Below are 25,828 nucleotides of genomic sequence, written 5' to 3'. Positions count from 1 at the left end.
GAGTAATGAACCAGGCAGGGAGTTTTTAAAAGCCTCAGGTATCTTTTGCATGTGTTTAGAGTTAATTAGTTGATTCAGAAGATTAGGGTAATAGGTCATTTAGAGAACCTTTTCTTGATATGCTAATTTATTGAGACAGGTTTTTTGGGTTATCAGGAGTTGTATGCCAAAATCATCAGTATTAAAACAATAAAAGACCTGACAAATTTCAGTTGGTGGATAATGAATCTATAATATATGAAAGTTTAATTGTAATCATTACATTATGGTAAATAATGAAATTTAACACTATATGCTAATTTTTTGAGAAGGACCTGTATATTGCACAGCCACATAGTATATAACACAGCCCATGCAGTATATAACACAGCCACATAGTATATAGCACAGCCACGTAATATATTGCACAGCCAAGTAGTATATTGCACAGCCACGTAGTATATAGCACAGCCCACGCAGTACATAAAACAGCCACGTAGTATATAACACAGCCCACGCAGTATATAACACAGCCCACGTAGTATATAGCAATGTGGGCCCCATATCCCAAAATAGTTATATACTCACCTTCCGGCAGCCCCCGGATGCAGGCGAGGCGTTTAGCGATGCTCCTTGCGACGCTCCGGTCCCAAGAATGCATTGCAGTCTCGCGAGATGATGACGTATCGGTCTCGCGAGACCGCTACGTCATCATCTCGCGAGACCGCAATGCATGGCCGGAGCGTCGCGAGGAGCGAGAAAGGCGCCGTAAGGTGAGTATATAATGATTTTTTATTTTTTTTATTTTTTTTAACATTAGATCTTTTTACTATTGATGCTGCATGGGCAGCATCAATAGTAAAAAGTTGGTCACACAGGGTTAATAGCAGCGTTAACGGACTGCGTTACACCACGGAATAACGCAGCCATTAACCCTGTGTGAGCGCTGACTGGAGGGGAGTATAGAGGGGGCACTGACAGAGAGTAGAAAGGGGCGAATTCGCTGCCGGACTGTGCTTGCCGGCCGCGACCAATCAGCGATGTGGAATTTCCGTAAGGCTAGGTTCACATTGCGTTAATGGCAATGCACTGATGGCATCCGTGACATAGCGGCACTAACGCTATGTAACAGATGCGTTAGCGCACCCATTAACTGCCATTTTGTAGCGCATCGCTAACGCATGTCATAATCGGCATGCGTTAGCGATGTGCCGTCATTCTGTGAAGGACCCTCGGACGCGGTCTGCAGCGTTTTCGGGTCCGTCACCGCTAGCACAGATGGAGCATCTGCGCTAGCGCGATCGCATAACGCGATCTTTAAAAGGCACTTGCGTTTCGCAGTCCATTTAACGCATGTGTTGAACGGACTGCACTAACGCAATGTGATCCCTGCCTTACAGACAGACAAACAGACGGAAGTGACCCTTAGACGATTATATAGATACTGTAGATTATGTCTTGAAGCTATATATCCTAATTTAATTTGTTTTTCTACTTTTCACTGTATAATCTACTATATAATTGTCTAAGGGTCACTTCCGTCTTTCTGTCTGTCTTTCTGTCTGTCTGTCACGGATATTCTTGGTCGCGGCCTCTGTCTGTCATGGAAATCCAAGTCGCTGATTGGTCGTGGCAAAACGCCCACGACCAATCAGCGACGCGCACAGTCCTGAAGAAAATGGCCGCTTCTTACTCCCCGCACTCAGTGCCCGGCGGTAACGGACCGCGTTATGCCGCGGGTAACGCACTCCGTAACGGCTGCTATTAACCCTGTGTGTCCCCAATTTTTTACTATTGATGCTGTCTATGCAGCATCAATAGTAAAAAAATGTAATGTTAAAAATAATAAAAAAAAAAAAACCTGCTATACTCACACTCCGTAGTCCGCCGAGCCGCTCGCGCCGGCCGCCATCTTCCGTTCCCGGCGATGCATTGCGAAATTACCCAGAAGACTTAGCGGTCTCGCGAGACCGCTAAGTCTTCTGGGTAATTTTGCAATGCATCCTGGGAACGGAAGATGGCGGCCGGCGCGAGCGGCTCGGGGGAGCTTCGGTGGATCCCAAGCGTCGGAAACCGCTTCCTAGATCCAGGCGCCAACGGAAGGTGAGTATATAACTATTTTTTATTTTAATTCTTTTTATTAAACAGGTATTTCATGCCCACATTGCTATATACGTGGGCTGCGCAATATACAGCGTGGGCTGCGCAGTATACAACGTGGGCTGCGCAATATACTACGTGGGCTGCGCAATATACTACATGCGCTGGGCAATATACTATGTGGGCTGTGCAATATACTACGTGGGCTGTGCAATGTACAACATGGGCTGCGCAATATACAACGTGGGCTGCGCAATATACTACGTGGGCTGCGCAATATACTACATGGGCTGGGCAATATACTACGTGGGCTGTGCAATATACTACGTGGGCTGGGCAATGTACAACATGGGCTGCGCAATATACAACGTGGGCTGCGCAATATACTACGTGGACTGCACAATATACTACGTGGGCTGCGCAATATACAACGTGGGCTGCGCAATATACTACGTGGGCTGCGCAATATACTACATGGGCTGCGCAATGTACAAAGTGGGCTGCGCAATGTACAAAGTGGGCTGCGCAATGTACAAAGTGGGCTGCGCAATATACAACGTGGGCTGCGCAATGTACTACGTAGGCTGCGCAATGTACTACGTGGGCTGCGCAATGTACTACGTGGGCTGCGCAATGTATTGCGTGGGCTGCGCAATGTACTGCATTGGCTGCGCAATGTACTGCGTTGGCTGCGCAATGTGCTGCGTGGGCTGCGCAATGTGCTGCGTGGGCTGCGCAATGTACTGCGTGGCTGTGCAATATACTACGTGGGCTGTGCTATGTACTACGTAGGCTGCGCAATGTACTACGTGGGCTGCGCAATGTACTACGTGGGCTGCGCAATATATAGAACGTGGGCTGCGCAATGTACTACGTAGGCTGCGCAATGTACTACATGGGCTGCGCAATGTACTACGTGGGCTGTGCAATGTATTGCGTTGGCTGCGCAATGTACTGCGTTGGCTGCGCAATGTACTGCGTGGGCTGCGCAATGTACTGCGTGGGCTGCGCAATGTACTGCGTGGCTGTGCAATATACTATGTGGGCTGTGCTATACACTACGCATGCATATTCTAGAATACCCGATGCGTTAGAATCGGGCCACCATCTAGTGGTTCAATAACCACTTAAAAATATAAAACTATGCCAGAATTGCTGTTTTTGTTGATCTCGACTTTTAAAAAAATAAACAAAGCCAAAAAAAACCCAGAGTGGTAAAGTTGTATATATTCCATAATGTTATCATCAAAAAAGGATATTTTTTTTTGCTTGCCTGCCCAAGTAGTATATCAGGCCAATACTGAATGTTAGTAACACAAGCAAAAGATGATAAATGGTCAAACAATTGTATCAAAGAAATACTTTATTTATAACAATAAAAAAGTGTAAGGAGGGAGATATACAACTGGCAGCACCAGGGGCGTAACTACCGCGGTCGCAGCGGTCGCCATTGCGACCGGGCCCCGCAGGTCAGGGGCCCCGGGTTGGCAGGTCAGTGCAGGGCCGGACAGGCCATCGGGCACTTCTGGCAAATGCCAGAAGAGCCGGTGCCAGTAGTGGGCCGCTGCACTGTTCCCCCCCGCCCCCCGCCAGTGCCGCCGCCGCCGCATTTAACTATACCGGCGTCTATGACACCGGTATAGTTCAATGCAATGATGGAGGAGAGAGCGTCTGCTGACGCCCCCTCTCCCATCATTCCCCGCTCTGCCTCTGACAGTACACTGCGGGTGCGCGATGACGTCATATCATCGCGCACCTGCAGTGTCCTGGGCAGACTGCAGCCGCCGGGAGCAGCGCGGGCAAAAGGAAAGGTGAGGAGAGTTTTTTTTTTTTTTCTTTTTAACTGGACTGTGGGGCCATTATCGGGGGGGGGGGGGGGGCGGGGAGATGAGATGTGCGGGCTCTGCTGTATATAACCCTGTGCAGGCTGTGCTCTATATACCCCTGTGCGGGCTGTGCTGTATATACCCCTGTGCGGGCTGTGCTGTATATACCCCTGTGCGGGCTGTGCTCTATATACCCCTGTGCGGGCTCTGCTGTATATATCCCTGTGCAGGCTCTGCTGTATATACCCCTGTGCGGGCTCTGCTGTATATATCCCTGTGCGGGCTCTGCTGTATATATCCCTGTGCGGGCTGTGCTCTATATACCCCTGTGCGGGCTCTGCTGTATATATCCCTGTGCGGGCTGTGCTGTATATATCCCTGTGCGGGCTCTGCTGTATATATCCCTGTGCGGGCTCTGCTGTATATATCCCTGTGCGGGCTGTGCTGTATATATCCCTGTGCGGGCTGTGCTCTATATACCCCTGTGCGGGCTCTGCTGTATATATCCCTGTGCGGGCTCTGCTGTATATATCCCTGTGCGGGCTGTGCTGTATATATCCCTGTGCGGGCTGTGCTGTATATATCCCTGTGCGGGCTGTGCTGTATATACCCCTGTGCGGGCTGTGCTCTATATACCACTGTGCGGGCTCTGCTGTATATATCCCTGTGCAGGCTGTGCTCTATATACCCCTGTGCGGGCTGTGCTGTATATACCCCTGTGCGGGCTGTGCTGTATATACCCCTGTGCGGGCTGTGCTGTATATACCCCTGTGCGGGCTCTGCTGTATATATCCCTGTGCAGGCTCTGCTGTATATACCCCTGTGCGGGCTCTGCTGTATATATCCCTGTGCGGGCTCTGCTGTATATATCCCTGTGCGGGCTGTGCTCTATATACCCCTGTGCGGGCTCTGCTGTATATATCCCTGTGCGGGCTGTGCTGTATATATCCCTGTGCGGGCTCTGCTGTATATATCCCTGTGCGGGCTCTGCTGTATATATCCCTGTGCGGGCTGTGCTGTATATATCCCTGTGCGGGCTGTGCTCTATATACCCCTGTGCGGGCTCTGCTGTATATATCCCTGTGCGGGCTCTGCTGTATATATCCCTGTGCGGGCTGTGCTGTATATATCCCTGTGCGGGCTGTGCTTTATATATCCCTGTGCGGGCTCTGCTGTATATACCACTGTGTGGGCTGTGCTGTATATATCCCTGTGCGGGCTGTGCTGTATATATCCCTGTGCGGGCTGTGCTCTATATACCCCTGTGCGGGCTCTGCTGTATATATCTCTGTGCGGGCTGTGCTCTATATACCCCTGTGTGGGCTCTGCTGTATATACCCCTGTGCGGGCTCTGCTGTATATATCCCTGTGCGGGCTCTGCTGTATATATCCCTGTGCGGGCTCTGCTGTATATATCCCTGTGCTGGATATACCACTGTGCGGGCTGTGCTGGATATACCACTGTGCGGGCTGTGCTGGATATACCACTGTGCGGGCTGTGCTGGATATACCACTGTGCGGGCTGTGCTGGATATACCACTGTGCTGGCTGTGCTGGATATACCACTGTGCGGGCTGTGCTGGATATACCGCTGTGCTTGATATACCACTGTGCGGGCTCTGCTGGATATACCACTGTGCGGGCTGTGCTGGATATACCGCTGTGCTGGATATACCACTGTGCGGGCTGTGCTGTATATACCACTGTGCTGGATATACCACTGTGCGGGCTGTGCTGGCACCCAACACCATGTTGCAGTGCAGGAGATTCCTGCGACAGTCCAAGGCGTATCTAGGGGAAGGTGGGGGGGGGGCGGGGGTGGGGGGGGGGTTGAGGCGGGGGGACCCGGGGTGGGGGGGGGGGCCATTTGGAAGTTCGCACCGGGGCCCATAACTTTGTAGTTACGCCACTGGGCAGCACTAAGAAGACGCTGTAATAAAAAGCAAGAGGCACATGCACAGGAACAACGGTCCCTAAGGAATATAATACTTATCCTAATCACATACTTGTAGTATATACCAACTAGATCCAGAAAAAATAAACAAAATGTGAAAAATAACCTAAAAAAAAAAAAGCAAACCCAAAATAAATGAGAGTGTATATGGGCTAATCCATCAAGGGTGGGAAACCATGCCGCAGGCAGCAAGCAGAGAAAATCAGAGAAAAACAGAGGAAATCTCACAAGACCGTAGTGATGTAAGTATTAATTAGCTAGCAATATACTGTGTCAGACTAGCAATTAAATATAAGACTACCGGTCTCCAACATCTGTAATTAAAACTATAATAATAATAAGTACGCTGCCGCAGAAAGGTACCCACCGCAATGAGGACAGGAGTTCCTGGGGACGTGCCTCCGCCCCAACACACGTTTCGGTGGTCAAACCTTCGTCAGGGGTATGATTAGGGTGTGATTAGGATAAGTATTATATTCCTTAGGGACCGTTGTTCCTGTGCATGTGCCTCCTGTTTTTTATTACAGCGTCTTCTTAGTGCTGCCAGTTGTATATCTCCCTCCTTGCACTTTTTTATTGTTATAAATAAAGTATTTCTTTGATACAATTGTTTGACCATTTATCATCTTTTGCTTGTGTTACTGTCATGTATTTGATGATAGGTCAGTTAGGTCCTCTTTACTAGTGGTACAGATTTCTGATGTATAAAGTGCTACCATGGTAATTGGCTATATATGTTGCAATACTGAATGTTGCCAGAAGAGGATAGTATGGTACCATAAAATATAGAACAATTCACTGTGTAATAAAGTAATTACCGGACACAATTAAACGAGCAACATGAACCTAGAGTGTGCTCTATGTAGATTTTATGGATATTTGTATAGAATAAATATTGACGAAAAAGATACCCATGACGTGGACATGAACTTCCTCTGGAATTACGCCAATCCCAATATGCATTTCAGCAAACCTTTGTCAGGTGTAGTGTCATCTGAACAGAAACCTGTATTTAATTTATATCTGACCAACGGACAGACTAAAGATCCAGATCAAAAATCAATTAAAAAAGTTTCCTGTAATATCGACGCATGTGTTCCTTATCAGTCCCTCACCGGTGTCACCACACTGCATCCTGCGGCAAACTACGCATCACTTAAAGGGGTACGCCCATCTCCAAAATTCTATCCCAATATGTAGTATGTATAATAATATCAAATACCTCCAATTAGAAATGTAGTACAGTTCTTCTGATTCGCTATGTAGGTTACCTCATGTGCAGGGCATTGCAGTAGCTTAGTTATCCATGGTTAAAATCACTAACAGCTAAGTATCTGTCACTATAGGAGTGGTCTTAACCATGAGTACCTAAGCTACTAACTGCAATGCCTTGCACATGGAGTAAGCGACATAGTGAATCAGAAGAACTATACTGCATTTCTAATTGGAGGTATTTGCTAATATTATTATTGATACACCTACTGCATATTGGGATAGGATATTGGAGATGGGAATACCACTTTTACTGATGACATTGGCATGTGATGGCCTACCACTAAGATGCCATAACACAGGGCAGGAAAGGCCAGAATGTATTTTAAAGGGCCAGGTGACTAAAAGGATGGATACTCAAAGATCAAATGATTGAGCAACTGCTGTAGAGTGCTAGAGAGTCAATAAGGAAATAAAAAGTGCTTAATGTGCATGGTATGACTATCAAATAGAATAATTTATAATGTATTTATTTTTAAATAGGGAAAAGGCAGCATTTAGATTTTTATATATTTTTATTTATATTTCTAAAAATATTTTCTTTGCATTTTTTACTTTATTTTTTAGTCCCCTTAGGGCATTTGAACAATTGCTTATTCCATATTCTGCAATACAATAGTATTACAGTATATAGTGTAATTGCAGTTATCATATGAAGTCCAGCCTTGACTAAAATGGCAGCCATGGAGGCTTTCAGCAGGCCCATGGCTGCCATGTTAACCCAACAGCGCCCCATGATCATGTCATTTGGGGAGGTGTTGTCAATCATTTGTATCTAAATGGCAAACAGTAGAGATAAGAGAAAGCTCCAGCCACAGATATTAGAGGCAGACAGGCTTGGATTGGCTCTCCACAGGACAGGGTATTACAGCAAGGATGCGACCAGAGGGGGGCCACCTTTGCTGCAGCTGTTTTCAGCTGGATGTGCGTCACTGAAGCACATCCAGTTGAAAAGTATTGTAAAGCATTGAGCCTCTCATTCGCTGCCCCGCAATGTCTATACACTCCACCGGATATCAAAGGCCAGCAGCTGATGATGGCATCCCATCAGAGGCGACACACTGATGTCACTGGAATATGGAGGAGAAAGAAGAGTCTGCTCATTGTGGGAGCAGGGACAGGTGAGAGGGTTTTTTTAAATTGCTATATAAGGAGCACCAGACAGAATGGAGGACATTGTTATTATAGGGGGGCCATAAAAGGGTACATTATTGTATGACTGTCAGAATGGGGGACATCATTATTGTATTGGACAGCCAAAATAGGGCACACTTGCTGTATGAGAGCTTTATTAATATATGAAGACCAGAATGGGGATGGTATTATTGTATGGGGACCAGATTGAATAATGTTATTACTGTATTGGGGCCAGAATGGGAGATGTTATTACTGTATTGGGGGCAAATGGGGGACATTTTTACATCTGAGGCCATAATGGTGGACATTATTACTCTATGAAGACCAGAATGGTGATGGTATTATTACATTGGGGCCAGAATGGGGCATGTTATTACTGTATTGAGACCAAAATGGGGGACATTCATTTTATATCTGGGGCCATAATGGGGACATTATTACTGTATTGAACAGAGCGAATGGAGGAATGTTATTACTGTATTGGGGCCAGAATGTGTGATGTTTTTACTATATTGGGGGCCAGAATGGGGATGTTATTGCTATAGTGGGGGCAGGAATGAAGGACGTTATTACTCTATCTGGACTAGAATGGAAAATGTAATTACTATATGGAAGACATTATTACTATTATTAAGACCAGATTTGGGGAATTTATTCCTATATGGTGCCACAATGGGGGGACTTTATTATTACAATAATTTATGGGGCCACAATTTTTACTGTGAGGAGATCACAAAGGTGGAAATCATTATTGTAATTTTTTTTTTGTATAATTTAACTGTAGGGGAAACAAAAGGGAGGTACTGTTACTGGGTACCTGGGTCATACTATTATAGTTTTCTTTATCCGGCGCAGTGTATAGGTGGGTGAAAAATTGGGGAGTGTGCTATAGACAAAATCAAAGCGGTCTAATATGAAAAAGAAACGGCAGATATTAATTATTTTAATTGCAGATGTCACTGGTGATTCACTAGCTTTAGCTGTACACTGTGTACAATGTCACTGGTGATCAGTGTATATTACTTGTACACTTACACTATATACACACACTATCTGAAATATATACAGCCTTCCCTGAAATAGATGTTGTCTAGATGGAGCAAATGTTTCCCTAAAACAATGCTCAGCATTGATAGTGCCTTTCTTGATCTGTAAGCAGCCCATGCCATAGGCAGTAATGCAGTGCCATACCATCAGAGATGCCGGCTTTTGAACTGTGTGCTAAGGGGAGTGGGACCATCCAGCTTCAGTCCGCAGGACACAGTTTTTGGAGTTTCCATAAAGAATTTCAAATTTGTATTCATCTGACCTCAGCCTATTTTTTTCATTTTGGAGAAGTGGATCTGCTGCAAATGCAAGAAACTTTTGGGCAGTAAATTCTGCAGAGATGAGTTATGGCCAGAAAATGGCACTTTAATGTTTAGAGAAGGTGGAGAAGAAAATAAAGAATGACTCAAGATTAAATGTTACCTGTATCATAACTAGTTGTGTTTAATTGTGCTCCTGAATGTGTATGACCAGTACTTTAGTCACTGCATGTCATTAAACGTGATGATTAGGATTATAGCTTTCTTCTGTGTGAAAAAACTCCCAGCATATCCTTTTGATGTTTAAGGTTATACTGGAAGGTGTAGTTTCACTGTCGCAGTAAAATATGTCTACTGACTTGTAAATGCAAATTTTTTGTTTTGCTTGTGATTAGAGATGGGCGAACCCCAAAAGTAAAGTTCGTACCAAGCACCTAGTGTCCATGGATGGACCCCAAACACGGACTTCTCCCATGTTTGGCAGACTGAAAAAAGCTTGTTGAAAGGCTGCAGTGCAACCAATCAACAAGCTTTTCCTGTGTGGGCACTTCCGACTTCATCACAGCCATGTCACATATTGGCACGGCTGTGATTAGCTGGCGAACTATGTAAAAAAACAAGACGGGGGGTCCCCTAAATTTTTTTTATAACAAGTGCAGGTAAAACAGACAGCTGCAGATCTCAGCTGTCTGGTTTATCTTGACTGGCTATCAAAAATAGAGGGGTCCACGCCATTTTTAAAAGTTATTTAAATAAATAATTTAAAAAACGGCGTGGTGTCCCCTCCATTTTTGTTAACCAGCCAAGCTAAAGCAGACAGGTGTGGCTGGTATGCTCAGGCTGGGAAGGTCGATGGATATTTGGCACTCCATAGCCTAAAACTAGCAGCCCACAGAAAATGCGCATCGATTAGATGAGTCAATTCTGGTGTTTTGTCCAGCTCTTCCCACTTGCCCTGGAGCCTTGACAAGTAGGGTAATAGTTTTGAGGTTGATATCAGCTTTGTAATGTCAGCTAACTTAAACCCCAGGGGTTAGTAATGGAGCGGCATCTGTCAGACACCCCCATTACTAACCCCCGTAGTCAAAAGTGAAATACACACAGAGAAAAGTCCTTCAGTTAAACAAGACCCTCCCTGACAAATCCCCTCTTTTACCCATTAAAAAATAAATAAATAAAAGTAATTGCAGCGCCCCAGAGACCTGGTCGTTGCAGTAACGTCGCTCTGCCACTAAGGGGAGTGATGGTACGTCTGATTGCACTAAAAGAGTTCACCTGACCAGGTATCACAGTCACACATTAAACTTCACACTCTAGCCACCAGGGGGAGCAAAAGGTTCTATGTATTAGGCCACTCCCCACACTCTGGTAAAACTGGGGGTTGGATAGGAAGTTAGAGAGATGCTGACTGGGTTTTGCCCAGGTAAGATCTAGTGAGAGAAGATCGTTACTTGGGAAGATTCAGGGGGGTCGCTGTCAGGGGTGGGATCCTGGCAGAGGCCTAGCAAAGGACAGATCGTTACGGAGCCGCGCCTGCACTTCATTGCGGCGGCATCTTAAGAAAGGACACAAAGCGAAGTATATTGTGGAGAAGTGAGAAACGAGATCACAGCACAAAGGAGATAGAACCAAGAGGAGTCGTGCCCCAAGATCGGCAACATCCTTCTGAGGCGCGTAGCCGGCGGACGGAACGCCGAGGAAGTAATAGACTCTACGCATTACTTTAAACTACGGCAGGTGTTATGATCCCAATGGCAGAGGATCTCTGATATTCCGGCAAGATAGCAAAAACATAAATACTGCTCTAGGGAGGTGGAAACTGGGCTAACCGCATACCTGATCCTAACACAAACAACTAGAAGCAGCCGGTGAACGTGCCTACCTTGGTTCTAGACGTCTAGAGCCAGCCGGAGAACTGTCTACCCCTAGAGGGAAAATAAGACCTCACTTGCCTCCAGAGAAATTGAACCCCAAAGATATAGAAAGCCCCCAACAAATAATAACGGTGAGGCAAGAAGAAAACACAAACTTAGAGATTAACTAGATTTCAGCAAAGTGAGGCCCACTAGTCTAGATAGGCAGAAAATAGATAGTGGACTATGCGGTCAGCAGAAAACCCTACAAAAACATCCACGCTGAACATTCAAGAACCCCCACACCGACTGACGGTGTGGGGGGAGAACATCAGCACCCTTAGAGCTTCCAGCGAGCCAGAAAATCAAATATAAGCAAGCTGGACAAAAACACAGAAAAATGCAAACGATCCAAATTGTTCAAAACAGACTTAGCTTTTCTTGCATGAGACAGACTGAAAGGAATCCGGAGGAGACCATATAGGTCTGGATACAACGATGCCAGGCAAGAGACTGAGTCCAGAGGAGACTTAAATAGGGAACACCCGCTGCTTAACGACACAGCTGGAGCTCAGGCCTGCAACAAGACATGCCTAACACAATACCGTTAGTGACCACCAGAGGGAGCCCAGAAACACAGTTCACAACAGTACCCCCCCCTTGAGGAGGGGTCACCGAACCCTTACCAAGACCCCCAGGGCGATCAGGATGAGCAGCATGAAAGGCATGAACCAAATCAGCCGCATGAACATCAGAGGCGACAACCCAGGAATTATCCTCCTGACCATAGCCTTTCCACTTAACTAAATACTGGAGCTTCCGTCTAGAGATACGAGAATCCAGAATCTTCTCCACCACGTACTCCAACTCGCCCTCAACCAAAACCGGGGCAGGAGGCTCAACAGCAGGAACCACAGGCACCACGTCCCGCCGCAACAAGGACCTATGGAACACATTATGAATAGCAAATGACGCTGGGAGGTCCAAGCGAAAAGACACCGGGTTAAGGATTTCCAAAATCTTATAAGGACCGATAAAGCGAGGCTTGAACTTAGGAGAGGAGACTTTCAAAGGAACATGCCGAGAAGACAACCAAACCAAATCCCCAACACGAAGTCGGGGACCCACACCGCGGCGGCGGTTGGCAAAACGCTGGGCCTTGTCTTGTGACAATCTCAAATTGTCCACCACATGGTTCCAAATCCGCTGCAACCTATCCACCACAGAATCAACCCCAGGACAGTCAGAAGGTTCAACCTGGCCCGAGGAGAAACGAGGATGAAAACCAGAGTTGCAGAAAAAGGGTGAAACCAAAGTGGCAGAACTAGCCCGATTATTAAGGGCAAACTCGGCCAGTGGCAAAAAGGTAACCCAGTCGTCCTGATCAGCAGAAACAAAACATCTCAAATAAGTCTCCAACGTCTGATTAGTTCGCTCGGTCTGGCCATTAGTCTGAGGATGAAAAGCCGACGAAAAAGACAAATCAATACCCATCTTAGCACAAAAGGATCGCCAGAATCTGGACACAAACTGGGATCCTCTGTCAGACACAATATTCTCAGGGATGCCGTGCAAACGAACCACATTCTGAAAGAACAAAGGGACCAAATCAGAGGAGGAAGGCAACTTAGGCAAGGGCACCAAATGGACCATTTTAGAAAAACGATCGCACACCACCCAGATGACAGACATCTTTCGAGATACCGGAAGATCCGAAATGAAATCCATGGAAATGTGCGTCCAAGGCCTCTTTGGGATAGGCAAGGGCAAAAGCAACCCGCTGGCACGAGAAAAGCAAGGCTTAGCCCGAGCACAAATCCCACAGGACTGCACAAAAGAACGCACATCCCGCGACAAGGAAGGCCACCAAAAGGACCTAGCCACCAAATCTCTGGTACCGAAAATCCCAGGATGTCCCGCCAACACCGAAGAATGAACCTCAGAAATAACTCTGCTGGTCCATCTATCAGGGACAAACAATCTCTCTGGTGGGCAACGATCAGGCCTATCAGCCTGAAATTTCTGCAGCACTCGTCGCAAATCTGGGGAAATGGCAGACAAAATCACTCCCTCTCTGAGAATACCAGCCGGCTCAGAGACTCCCGGAGAGTCAGGCACAAAACTCCTAGAAAGTGCATCAGCCTTCACGTTCTTCGAGCCAGGCAGGTACGAGACCACAAAGTCAAAACGGGAGAAAAACAACGACCAACGAGCCTGTCTAGGATTCAGGCGCTTGGCAGACTCGAGGTAGATCAGATTTTTATGATCAGTCAAGACCACCACACGATGTCTAGCTCCCTCGAGCCAATGTCGCCACTCCTCAAATGCCCACTTCATAGCCAACAACTCCCGATTACCAACATCGTAGTTCCGCTCAGCAGGCGAAAATTTCCTTGAAAAGAAGGCGCATGGCTTCATCACGGAGCCATCAGAACTTTTTTGCGACAAAACAGCCCCTGCTCCAATCTCAGAAGCATCAACTTCAACCTGGAAGGGAAGAGAGACATCCGGCTGGCACAAGACTGGCGCTGAAGTAAACCGACGCTTCAGCTCCCGAAAGGCCTCCACGGCCGCAGGAGACCAATTAGCAACATCAGAACCCTTCTTGGTCATATCCGTCAAAGGTTTAACCACGCTGGAAAAATTAGCGATAAAACGACGGTAAAAATTAGCAAAGCCCAAGAACTTCTGCAGGCTCTCAACAGACGTGGGCTGAGTCCAGTCATGAATGGCACGGACCTTGACTGGGTCCATCTCCACAGTAGAAGGGGAAAAAATAAAACCCAAAAAAGAAACCTTCTGTACCCCAAAGATACATTTTGAGCCCTTCACAAATAGAGCATTCTCCCGCAGAACCTGAAACACCATCCTGACCTGGTTCACATGGGACTCCCAATCATCAGAAAAAAACAAAATATCATCCAGATAAATAATCATGAATTTATCCAGATATTTCCGGAAGATGTCATGCATGAAGGACTGAAACACAGAAGGGGCATTAGATAATCCGAAAGGCATCACCAGGTACTCAAAATGACCCTCGGGCGTATTAAATGCTGTTTTCCATTCATCTCCCTGCTTTATGCGCACAAGGTTATACGCACCACGAAGATCTATCTTGGTAAACCAACTGGATCCCTTAATCCGAGCAAACAAATCAGACAACAATGGCAAAGGATACTGAAATTTAACCGTGATCTTATTCAGAAGACGATAATCTATACAAGGTCTCAAAGACCCGTCTTTCTTGCCCACAAAAAAGAATCCTGCACCAAGAGGGGACGAGGATGGGCGAATATGTCCCTTCTCCAAAGACTCCTTTGTATAACTCCGCATCGCGGCATGCTCTGGCACAGATAAATTAAAGAGTCGTCCCTTAGGAAACTTACTACCAGGAATCAAATCTATAGCACAATCACAGTCCCTATGAGGAGGAAGGGCACTGGACCTGGTCTCATTAAATACATCCTGAAAGTCTGACAAAAACTCAGGGATCTCAGAAGGAGTAGAAGAAGCAATAGACACCAATGGAGAATCGCCATGAATCCCCTGACACCCCCAACTAGACACTGTCATAGCTTTCCAATCTAAAACTGGATTATGGGCCTGTAACCATGGCAGACCCAAAACGACAACATCATGCATTTTATGCAGTACCAGAAAACGAATCACCTCCTGGTGTACAGGAGTCATGCACATGGTCACTTGCGTCCAATACTGAGGTTTATTCTCTGCCAATGGCGTAGAATCAATTCCTCTAAGAGGAATAGGATTTTCCAAAGGCTCCAGGACAAAACCGCAGCGCTTGGCAAACGACAAATCCATCAGACTTAAAGCAGCACCAGAATCCACAAAAGCCATAACTGGGTAAGAAGATAATGAACAAATTAAAGTCACAGACAAAATAAACTTAGGTTGAAAAGTACCAATGGCGACAGGATTAACTTCTTTTTTTAAACGTTTAGAGCATGCTGAGATAACATGTGTTGAATCACCACAGTAGAAACACAACCCATTTTGACGTCTATGATTTTGTCGCTCGGCTCTGGTCAGAATTCTGTCACATTGCATAGAATCAGGTGACCGTTCAGACAGCACCGCCAAAGGATTAACAGATTTGCGCTCCCGCAAACGTCGATCAATTTGAATGGCCAGAGCCATTGAATCATTCAGACCTGTAGGGATAGGAAACCCCACCATCACATCTTTAATGGCTTCAGAAACACCATTTCTGAAATTTGCGGCCAGTGCACACTCATTCCATTGAGTAAGCACGGACCATTTCCGAAATTTTTGGCAATATACCTCAGCTTCGTCCTGACCCTGAGAGATAGCCAGCAACATTTTTTCAGCCTGATTTTCAAGATTAGGCTCCTCATAAAGCAAACCAAGCACCAGGAAAAACGCATCAACATTCACCAATGCAGGATCTCCTGGCGCCAGAGAGAAGGCCCAATCTTGAGGGTCGCCGCGCAAGAAGGAAATAACAATCTTAACTTGCTGAGCGGAACCACCAGAGGAACGAGGTTTCAGAGACAGAAACAATTTACAATTATTCCTAAAATTCAGGAACTTAGATCTATCTCCAAAAAACGGCTCAGGAATAGGTATTTTTGGTTCAGACATAGGGCTATGGATAACAAAATCCTGAATGCTTTGCACCCTAGCAGCAAGCTGATCCACACTAGAAGTCAGAGTCTGGACATTCATATCTGCAGCAGAGTTTCAGCCACTCAGAGAAAAAGGGGATGGAAGAAGCTAGGCAAACTGCAGCAAAAAAAACAAAAAACAAAACAAAAACTCAGAACTTCTTTTTAATCCCGCTTCTGCGATGCATTAAACATTTTCTTTGGGCCTGGCATTCTGTTATGATCCCAATGGCAGAGGATCTCTGATATTCCGGCAAGATAGCAAAAACATAAATACTGCTCTAGGGAGGTGGAAACTGTGCTAACCGCATACCTGATCCTAACACAAACAACTAGAAGCAGCCGGTGAACGTGCCCACGTTGGTTCTAGACGTCTAGAGCCAGCCGGAGAACTGTCTACCCCTAGAGGGAAAATAAGACCTCACTTGCCTCCAGAGAAATTGAACCCCAAAGATATAGAAAGCCCCCAACAAATAATAACGGTGAGGCAAGAAGAAAACACAAATGTAGAGATGAACTAGATTTCAGCAAAGTGAGGCCCACTAGTCTAGATAGGCAGAAAATAGATAGTGGACTATGCGGTCAGCAGAAAACCCTACAAAAACATCCACGCTGAACATTCAAGAACCCCCACACCGACTGACGGTGCGGGGGGAGAACATCAGCACCCTTAGAGCTTCCAGTGAGCCAGAAAATCAAATATAAGCAAGCTGGACAAAAACACTGAAAAATGCAAACGATCCAAATTGTTCAAAACAGACTTAGCTTTTCTTGCATGAGACAGACTGAAAGGAATCCGGAGGAGACCATATAGGTCTGGATACAACGATGCCAGGCAAGAGACTGAGTCCAGAGGAGACTTAAATAGGGAACACCCGCTGCTTAACGACACAGCTGGAGCTCAGGCCTGCAACAAGACATGCCTAACACAATACCGTTAGTGACCACCAGAGGGAGCCCAGAAACACAGTTCACAACAGGCAGGGCAGTTAACTTTAGGTTGGCTGCCTCACCTTTTACACCTAATGAAGACAACGGAGGCAATTGGAGAGGGGCGTCTCTAGAGTGCCAATAAAATAACTCCAGGCCTACCCCGTCATACGGGTGCGTCCTATCCATATCATCTGGGGGACGGAGAGAAAGAACAGAAACATACACGACAGTTGTGAGGACTATCCCGTGGTGCTCAGCAGGGAAGTACTACAACACCCAGGCGCTAGTAGGAAGGCTACTGATTTCCACCTGCAAAGGGAACTCTGGATGTGCCTTCGGACCGGCCGGTCTCAGCCAGCCCTGTTAACAGTGCTCTGGATTGCGGATGCCGAAGCCTTCAGTAAAGAGGTAAAGAGACTGCAACCCTGTGTCCTCGTTATTTACTGCGACCTACACCGTCACCTACATCTTTAACTGGGCGCCCCTTAGCAGGGCCACGGACCGGGTCAGGCCACCATGACATCCCCAGAACCGAGAGACCCGGTACCGAGTACCCCGCTGCCCTGCGCTTGGGGGCCATCCATAATCCTCACCTGTCCGCCATTAGTCCAGAATGATGAGGTCCCATGATGATCCCCAACTCTGCTACATCTGCATGCTGTGGTATACTAGGCCTGTCACCGTTGTATTCTCTTTGATCATTGCACTGGCTCTAATGTGGGTCACCGGTATTTCCCTCTAGGCCGCACGTCCTAGCTATGCTCGTCACTTAGTACACAGTATGCTCGTCACACTGACCGTCTTCATTTCCTGAAGCATGGCCCCACCCCACACCCTGTATCGTGCGTCTACACTGGAAGTGCCGGCCCACAGGAATGGTCCTCCACTACAGCTGGATCTTCTCTCTAGCCTGGTCCGGCTCTGGTCAGAGACTTCTACTGGCTCGGGTCATGGACTATTGGCGTGGGGCACTAATCTTCCTTTGATTGGCTCATGGTTACGCACCTCTCCTCTCCATTGGCTAGCATTTATATTTATACTCCCCACCATCCTAATGACGCTACCCCCTGACAAAGGCAGCGTTCCGAAACGCGCTTTGGGGAGCATGCCATCGTAAGTTACACTCCACTTTTGGATTGACTTCTTATACTCCCATATGGTCTCTCCTCAGTACACCTATTTAATACTGTTATTTGTGCCCAGATATTTCAAAGATGATTCATACATTTCAAACCACCATGGATTTATGGTGACACCTACTGGGGTTATGCTAGCGTTTTATCTATTTATTTTTAAACACCTTGCACAATTTTGTTACATTTTGTGTTATATACACACTACATGGAGGACCGATGCTATCGCATCAGGAGGGCGGTAATGTCACGATGGAGGCAGGCTTTACAGCGTTGAGAATCTCTCCCCACCATGTGCTTACCCACCTATCCACTCTCTCTTTCCCCATGTGCTGACTTCTCCCATCTGTGCTCTCTTCTTCGACCTGTCTACCCCATGTGCTATCCCCCCCCCCCGTCTCTCTCCTTCCTGTGCAGTGTTCTCCCCTCAAAGACAATACTGACATTACAGCAGGAGATCGCAGAGGATACATTTTGTGAGGTAAAATATTTTTAAAAAACAGTAAAATATTTTACCTGACAAAATGAATCCTCTGTGATCCCCTGCTGTAATGTCAACATTGTCTTTTGCTTCCTCCCCTGCCCAGGAGATGTGGTATGCTCCGTACACGGTCAGACACAGTCAATTTTTCAAATGAACTTTCGATCGTGGGAAAAACCCCTTTAATGTGACCGGCTTCCTCTGCCTGTACACACGTCGCGCATCTGCCATCGGGATCAGCCGAATGATTCACTGCGCCTGTGCGGAATTCACGCAGGCGCAGTGAATCAGACCACCGCCATCTTTGTGTGGACAGATAGCGGCGGTCACATTAAAACTGAGCATGCGCTCCTCCTGTACAAAGATGGCGGCAGTCAGTGAATCATTTGGCTGATCCCGGTGGCGGTGTGTTCGTGACGGTGTTCCGCTGATGGTACCATGCAAGAGGCTGCGTGAGTGTGAGAGTGAGTGAGTGTGTGTGGGGCGTACGGCGTATAGAGTGTGTGTGTGGTGCAACGGTGTTCCGCTGGTGGTACCGCGCAATAGGTTGGTACAAGCAGCAGTTTCCATAATTAGGTGTCTCAATATGGCGGTCGGTGAACTTCCTCCGCTTGGAATTCTGGGATACAGTGACATCTGAACAGAACAGGAAATTAAAACATTACAAGGCAATTAGGTAAATAGAGTTTGTGGTTTACACATTCTCTTGGTTCACTCAATTTTTATACCTCTGTGAATTATTTCTATCAATATATGTATCTATTAATTTTTGACAATTTGGCACTTTAGTATCTAGTTCTATTTGTTCTGCGTGTGCGTCCTTGTTTTTAAGAACTTTTATTCTGTTACCTACATTGTTGTTTTTTCTGCTATTTTTACCTGATTATATGTAATATAATAAATTAATTTTGATTTTTCACCACGATACTTTGGACTATATAGTTTTTTTCTCCTTCGTTTTGTTTTTCTTCTCCATCATCTGACTGCTCTCGGGCTCTTCTGTGAAGATGGTGGCTGTAGACCCACTTCTCAGCCACATGACCTGCATGGTACAGATTCTGGCACCAACTACTGCCTTCTTGGCCCAGCCAGGTCTTTTATATTTTGCAGCTTCAGCACAACTGTCACCTGATTCGGCGTCATCTTCAATCGCTTCCCCCGTAACATGCACTCTTGGGGTTCCTACTAGTATAATTCTTTTTTTCCTTTCTTTTTTGACCAGCAGATGGCGGTGTTCATTTACAGTTAGGCATCAACTGTGTTCGTCTTTTCTCTTGTCCACCTCCTTACATGTGCATTTTGTTTCTATTTTAGGTTTTATGTCAAAATCTTAACAGAACTGGAGTTTCTGGTGAGTAAAGTTCATATTAAAAGACAAATACAAACATTTTGTATAACCCCTTCACCCCGAAGCCTGTTTTCACCTTCCTGACCAGGTCAATGTTGGCCACTGTCAATTTATGAGATTATAACTCTGGAACGCTTCCCCACATGTCTACTTTACATCAGCACAATTTTTGAACCATAATTTTTTTTGTTAGGAAGTTATAAGGATTAAAAGTTGACCGGAGATTTCTAATTTATCCAACAAAATTTGCAAAACCAGTTTTTTTAGGGACCACCTCACATTTGAAGTGACTTTGAGGGACCTATATGACAGAAAATACCCAAAAGTGACATAATTCAAAACACTGCACCCATTAAGTTGCTCGAAACCACATTCAAGAAGTTTATTAACCCTTCAGGTGCTTCACAGGAATTAATGGAATGTGGAAGGAAAAAATAAACATTTACATTTATTTCACAAAAACTTTTCTTTAGACCTAATTTTTTTTAGCTCCAAATTTAGTATTTTGACAAGGGTAACAGGATTTTACAAACTAAACCTCTCAATGAATTAATCTAGGGATGCAGCAATTATATTGACACCATAGGTGTGTCACAGAATTTTATACCACTGGGCAGTGAAGAAATTGTTTTTTACATTTTTACCACCAGGATTGTGTGTTAGCCCCAAGTTTAACATTTTCACACTGGTAAATAGGTAAAAATTGCACCAAAATGTGTCCCACAATTTTTGCTGAATATAGAAAATATGTGGATGTACAGTACAGCTTAGCCACACGGCGAGACTTGGGAGGGAGAGAGCGCTATTTGCCTCCTGGAGCACAGAATTTCCTAGAATAGTTTGTTGACTCCATATTAAGAGCCCCTTAAGGTACCGTCACACTCAGCGACGCTGCAGCGATATAGACAACGAGCCGATCGCTGGAGCGTTGGTGTTTAGGTCGCTGTAGAGACGTCAAACACAGCAGCTCCAGAACGATGCAGGAGCGATCCTGTGACGTAGCGGTGACTCACTTATCGTTCTCACAGGTCGTTAGCTCCATGTAAAACATTGCTGACATCGTTGCTTTTGCTGTCAAACATGACGATACACGCCGACCTGACGACCAAATAAAGTTCTGGACTTCTAGCTCCGACCAGCGATATCACAGCGGAATCCAGATCGCTGCTGCGTGTCAAACACAACGAGATCGCAAACCAGGACGCTGCAACGTCACGGATCGTTGTCGTTCTCGTTGTAAAGTTGCTGAGTGTGACGGTACCTTTAGTGCTAAAAAAGCAGAATTCTCTCTCAGGTGACCCCATTTTGGAAATGATACCCCTTTGGAACTTTATCTACAGGGGTAGTGACGATTTTGACTCCATTGATGTTTTCCAGAAACAAGCAGTAGTGGATGTTGCTGAGTGCAAATTGCAATATACTGTTGTAGTGACCAGTCCGGTGCTCTACACTGAGCACTTACTTTGGGATTTCCATCTAAATCTCTGAGTGACGTGGCAGATGAAACCCCCATCCATTCACTATAATGAGGTAGTAGAGTTACTGTGGACTCCGTCTGGCCACTGTTCAGTGTTGTCTTTCTTTTCAGAAGTGCACAAAACGGTGGTTGGACATGCTTTTATACTCTCCTAAAAAGATGGCCACCACCAGATCATAGGTCAGACTTCGTCCACAGTGCCTCCATCTGCCTCATTATAGGAAAACTTCTGCCTGGGGTTCTGTCTGAATCACATATTTCAGAGATTTACACGGAAACCCCGGTGTAAGTGCTCAGTGCAGAGTGCAGGATAAATGTGAGCCGAGCCTTAGTGCAATCTTTGGGAGGCAGAATAAAAAAAAATCAACAGCAGGTGAAGAATTGTTTTTATTTATTCTTTACACCGTTCCTCGTGCTTTATAAGTGATTACTTGACTTTATTCTTCGAGTCAGTGCGATTACTGCGATATCAGATTTATATCCGTGTTTTATATTTGGCTGCTGTCACAGACTTAAAGACTTTTTATTGCAAAACCTAGTTTTTGCATCCCCATATTTAGACAGCTATAATTTTTCCATATTTCAGCCGACAGAGTCATATGAGGGCTTGATTTTTGCGGAACGAGTTGAGGTGTTTTTGGTACCATATTTGAGCACATTGCATTTTTTCATCACTTTCTCTCTGATTTTTGAGAGATTGAATTAACAAAAAACAGCAATTCAGGATTTTTTTTATACCGTTCTGCGTGTGGTAAAATTGATAAGGAAGCTTTATTCTTACGATTACAGCGAAACCCCAGTCATATCTTTTTTATGTTTTGATGCTTTTACGCAATAAAAACAATTTTATAGAAAAATTATTTTTGCATCGCTTTACTCTACTGCTACTGTGCAGGCGCCATCTTGCTAGAGAAAACAAAAATGCTTCCTACAAGAAGGCGCCGCTATCAGCACCATTTTGAGACCCTTTTTTTTAATGAACCTATTTATACAAGCAAATTAAAGAATTAACTGCACATTACACATGCGATCATGCTGCAGCGCAGGCACCTCCACCTGCCGACTGAAGATGATTTTTTTTTTACTATATATAATATTCAATATGTAAACTAGGGGGCAGGTCAGTGAGGGATCAGTGACCTGTCAGAAGCCATACATTTGAATACCTAAGAAAGAACCCAAACACCCGACTATGGATTACCAGAGAGTATCTGAACAAAAGAACTTTATTTAGAATATATTTCATACACAGGATTAGCAACATATAATAAAATAAAATACATCATTTAAAATTACATCATATTAAAACCAAATACAGGACAAGAAATAATTGCATATAATATGCCGGCCCAGGTATAAAAAATATATATATATATATATGGTCCCTTATCCTCACCATTCAAATCCAAAAACTACGTGCAAAAGGGAGAGAGAGTTTTTTATAAAGTGCAACCAGTGCTATACTTATATATATATATATATATCTCTCACAAAAGATAATAAATAATACCGTGCTGTGTGCAATAACCGCAATAAATAAGTAACCAAAAGTGCAATAGTGCTCTTCAAGATATGTGGTGCCAAGAACAGCATCAAAAAAGTGCAATGTGCCACTGTTCACAGCTCAGACAGCTCAGTGCTAAAGCACACACTTGTGCAAAAGACGGAAGGGACAAAAAATATAGTTAGCAAATATATATTACCTATGAATGGCCGCGTCCTGTACTGGCGCACCCCAACGCGCGTTTCGGACACTTTTCCTTCGTCAGGGGGTCCCCCTGACGAAGGAAAAGTGTCCGAAACGCGCGTTGGGGTGCGCCAGTACAGGACGCGGCCATTCATAGGTAATATATATTTGCTAACTATATTTTTTGTCCCTTCCGTCTTTTGCACAAGTGTGTGCTTTAGCACTGAGCTGTCTGAGCTGTGAACAGTGGCACATTGCACTTTTTTGATGCTGTTCTTGGCACCACATATCTTGAAGAGCACTTTTGCACTTTTGGTTACTTATTTATTGCGGTTATTGCACACAGCACGGTATTATTTATTATCTTTTGTGAGAGATATATATATATATAAGTATAGCACTGATTGCACTTTATAAAAAACTCTCTCTCCCTTTTGCACGTAGTTTTTGGATTTGAATAATGAGGATAAGGGACCATATATATATATATATTTTTTATACCTGGGCCGGCATATTATATGCAATTATTTCTTGTCCTGTATTTGGTTTTAATATGATGTAATTTTAAATGATGTATTTTATTTTATTATATGTTGCTAATCCTGTGTATGAAATATATTCTAAATAAAGTTCTTTTGTTCAGATACTCTCTGGTAATCCATAGTCGGGTGTTTGGGTTCTTTCTTCCACTAGGTGGCGGTGGTCACCAACTTACACAGTATACCAATATTCATTTCTATACTAGGATTAATATATAAGAGGTGTATTCTCTGAATTTGTGGTATTGCTGTGTTCTAATCCTCTATTTGAATACCTAATCAGAGCACCACATGAAGACCCCCCACAGACCACCCCGGGGCACGAGCATATCATTAACTCAAAACTGAAAATAAAGATTAAACAACAACCACAAGATGGATTTCATCAACCAAGGTATAATTTTAATCAGTATAACAGCGCCAAACTGACACTGTCTGTAGGTTACTGTGCACAATCCTGCAGAGAGGTGCACTTTAAACAAGCACTGATTAGTTTTTATTTAGTCAATTAGCACTAATTGTAGGAAGTAATCTGCCAACCCATCATTAAACTACTGCATTCGCAATAGCCGAGATTGTCCTTTTTGATACATTGAAGATAATGGTAGAACAGAACTATAGAGACAGTTTTATTTTGGGTTCCTCTTGATCTGTTATGTTTAATCAGTAGTTATTGTTTTCAAAAAAAGTTATGAGACATCTATGGAAAGTTGTATTCTGCTTCTCCATTTTGTGAATTCATTATCTGAACCAGACTTTTAAGTTTTTTGCTGAAGTTAAAAATAGGACAGTTTAGTCTATGTAATTCATGGATGATTGATAAAAAAAATGAAAGGTGATGCCACCCTTAAAGGTGTCATTGTCTTCTTTCCTCTTCAAGCCATTCAAGGCATAATATATAACAGTTGTGAAATGTGTACTAGACCCACACTTGCTGCATCCGATTTTCTCTGCTATGATTTTGCAATTCCCACAAGCAGTGCAATCAGAAATGCTAGGTTCCCACATAGGTAGATAAGGAGCAGGTAAACCTCTGCTTTCACCTGAAAAAAACACAAGAAGTGCAATTACCGTATTTTTCGCTTTGTAAGACGCACTTTATTTCCCCCAAATTTGGGGGGGAAATGGGGGTGTGTCTTACAAAGCAGATATACCGCTTACCGTTACAGGCTGGAATGAGGGGGTGTCCGCCGCCGCTGCCGCAGTTGTCCGCTGCTGCCCAGGGTGATGCTGGAGTCTCCGATGCTGCGGGGGATTCTGGCGACATTTTGTGAAAGGCCAGAGCCCCCCGCCAGTTCGTCCATGCTTTCCTGTGCGACGGACTCCGGGAAAATGGCCGCCAAAATCTCGGGAGATGAGATTTCAGCGCTGGGATCTCATCTCTCAAGATCTTGGTCCCAAGATCTCCATCTGCGCATGCGCCGCCTCCCGGCGGCCATTTTCCTGAAGTCCACTGCACAGGAAAGCATAGACGATCTGCCGGGGGGGGCTCTGGCCTTTCGCAAAATGTCGGCAGAGCCCCCCTCAGCACCGGAGACACCCCCGCAGCATCGGAGCCCCCCTAAAGCACAGGACACCTGCACACCCCCTCATCCCAGCCAGCAGGAACGCTCCACTCCTGCCTCCTCCAGCAGCGAGATCCCTGATCCACCGCAGCCACAACCCCCGGTAAGCAATAAGATGCATGGATTATAAGAAGCCCCACCAATTTATTAAAAAAGTTTTTTTCCTATTTTTCTCCTCAAAATTTAGGGTGCATCTTATAATCCGGAGCGTCTTACAAAGCGAAAAATACGGTAAATAATAATAATAACAACCCTTAAAACATAGATATTTTCCAGAACCCCAGCTCCCCTAAGGTATGTACTCCTTGCTTATTGTGGATATTGACAGTCCCCTATTAAATGAAAGCCCCCTGACTGCAGCAGAGGAAATGTAATAACGTATAATGCCTATTCAATGTGCAACTTTGTCCATGCCATTAGCCCACTCTAGTTGACTTGGTATTGCAGATTGTTTTCTTGGCTTTTATTCATTTGTATCTAATGAAGACATAATATCTTAGTGTTCCAAGTCTTGTGAGATAAAACTGCTGTTTTTGTATCTTTAGAATTCAACATGGCCACTCACTTCTACTTATGCTTGAAAAAGAA

The 25,828-nt window shown here is 45.0% G+C and overlaps 1 protein-coding gene and 1 long non-coding RNA gene across 2 annotated transcripts in view; one reads left to right on the top strand and one right to left on the bottom strand.

The window, feature by feature from the left end:
• The window catches only part of LOC143788078 (uncharacterized), a 71,594-nt gene extending 51,638 nt beyond the window's left edge, over positions 1–19,956 (top strand). Inside the window, exon 3 of the long non-coding RNA XR_013218548.1 lies at positions 19,939–19,956. This is a non-coding gene — a long non-coding RNA (uncharacterized LOC143788078). The remainder of the gene's footprint in view (positions 1–19,938) is intronic.
• Positions 19,957–24,052: 4,096 nt separating this feature from the next.
• LOC143788076 (putative ferric-chelate reductase 1) overlaps positions 24,053–25,828 on the bottom strand; it is a 70,003-nt gene continuing 68,227 nt past the window's right edge. The window contains exon 16 of the mRNA XM_077277444.1: positions 24,053–24,718. Coding sequence (XP_077133559.1) covers positions 24,629–24,718 — 90 coding nt within the window. The 3' untranslated portion in view covers positions 24,053–24,628. The remainder of the gene's footprint in view (positions 24,719–25,828) is intronic.

Source organism: Ranitomeya variabilis, chromosome 8, assembly GCF_051348905.1.
Source record: "Ranitomeya variabilis isolate aRanVar5 chromosome 8, aRanVar5.hap1, whole genome shotgun sequence".
NCBI classification, from domain to species: Eukaryota; Metazoa; Chordata; class Amphibia; order Anura; family Dendrobatidae; genus Ranitomeya; species Ranitomeya variabilis.
Note: the sequence above shows the minus strand (reverse complement) of the source record. Positions and strands in the feature narration are given on the sequence as shown.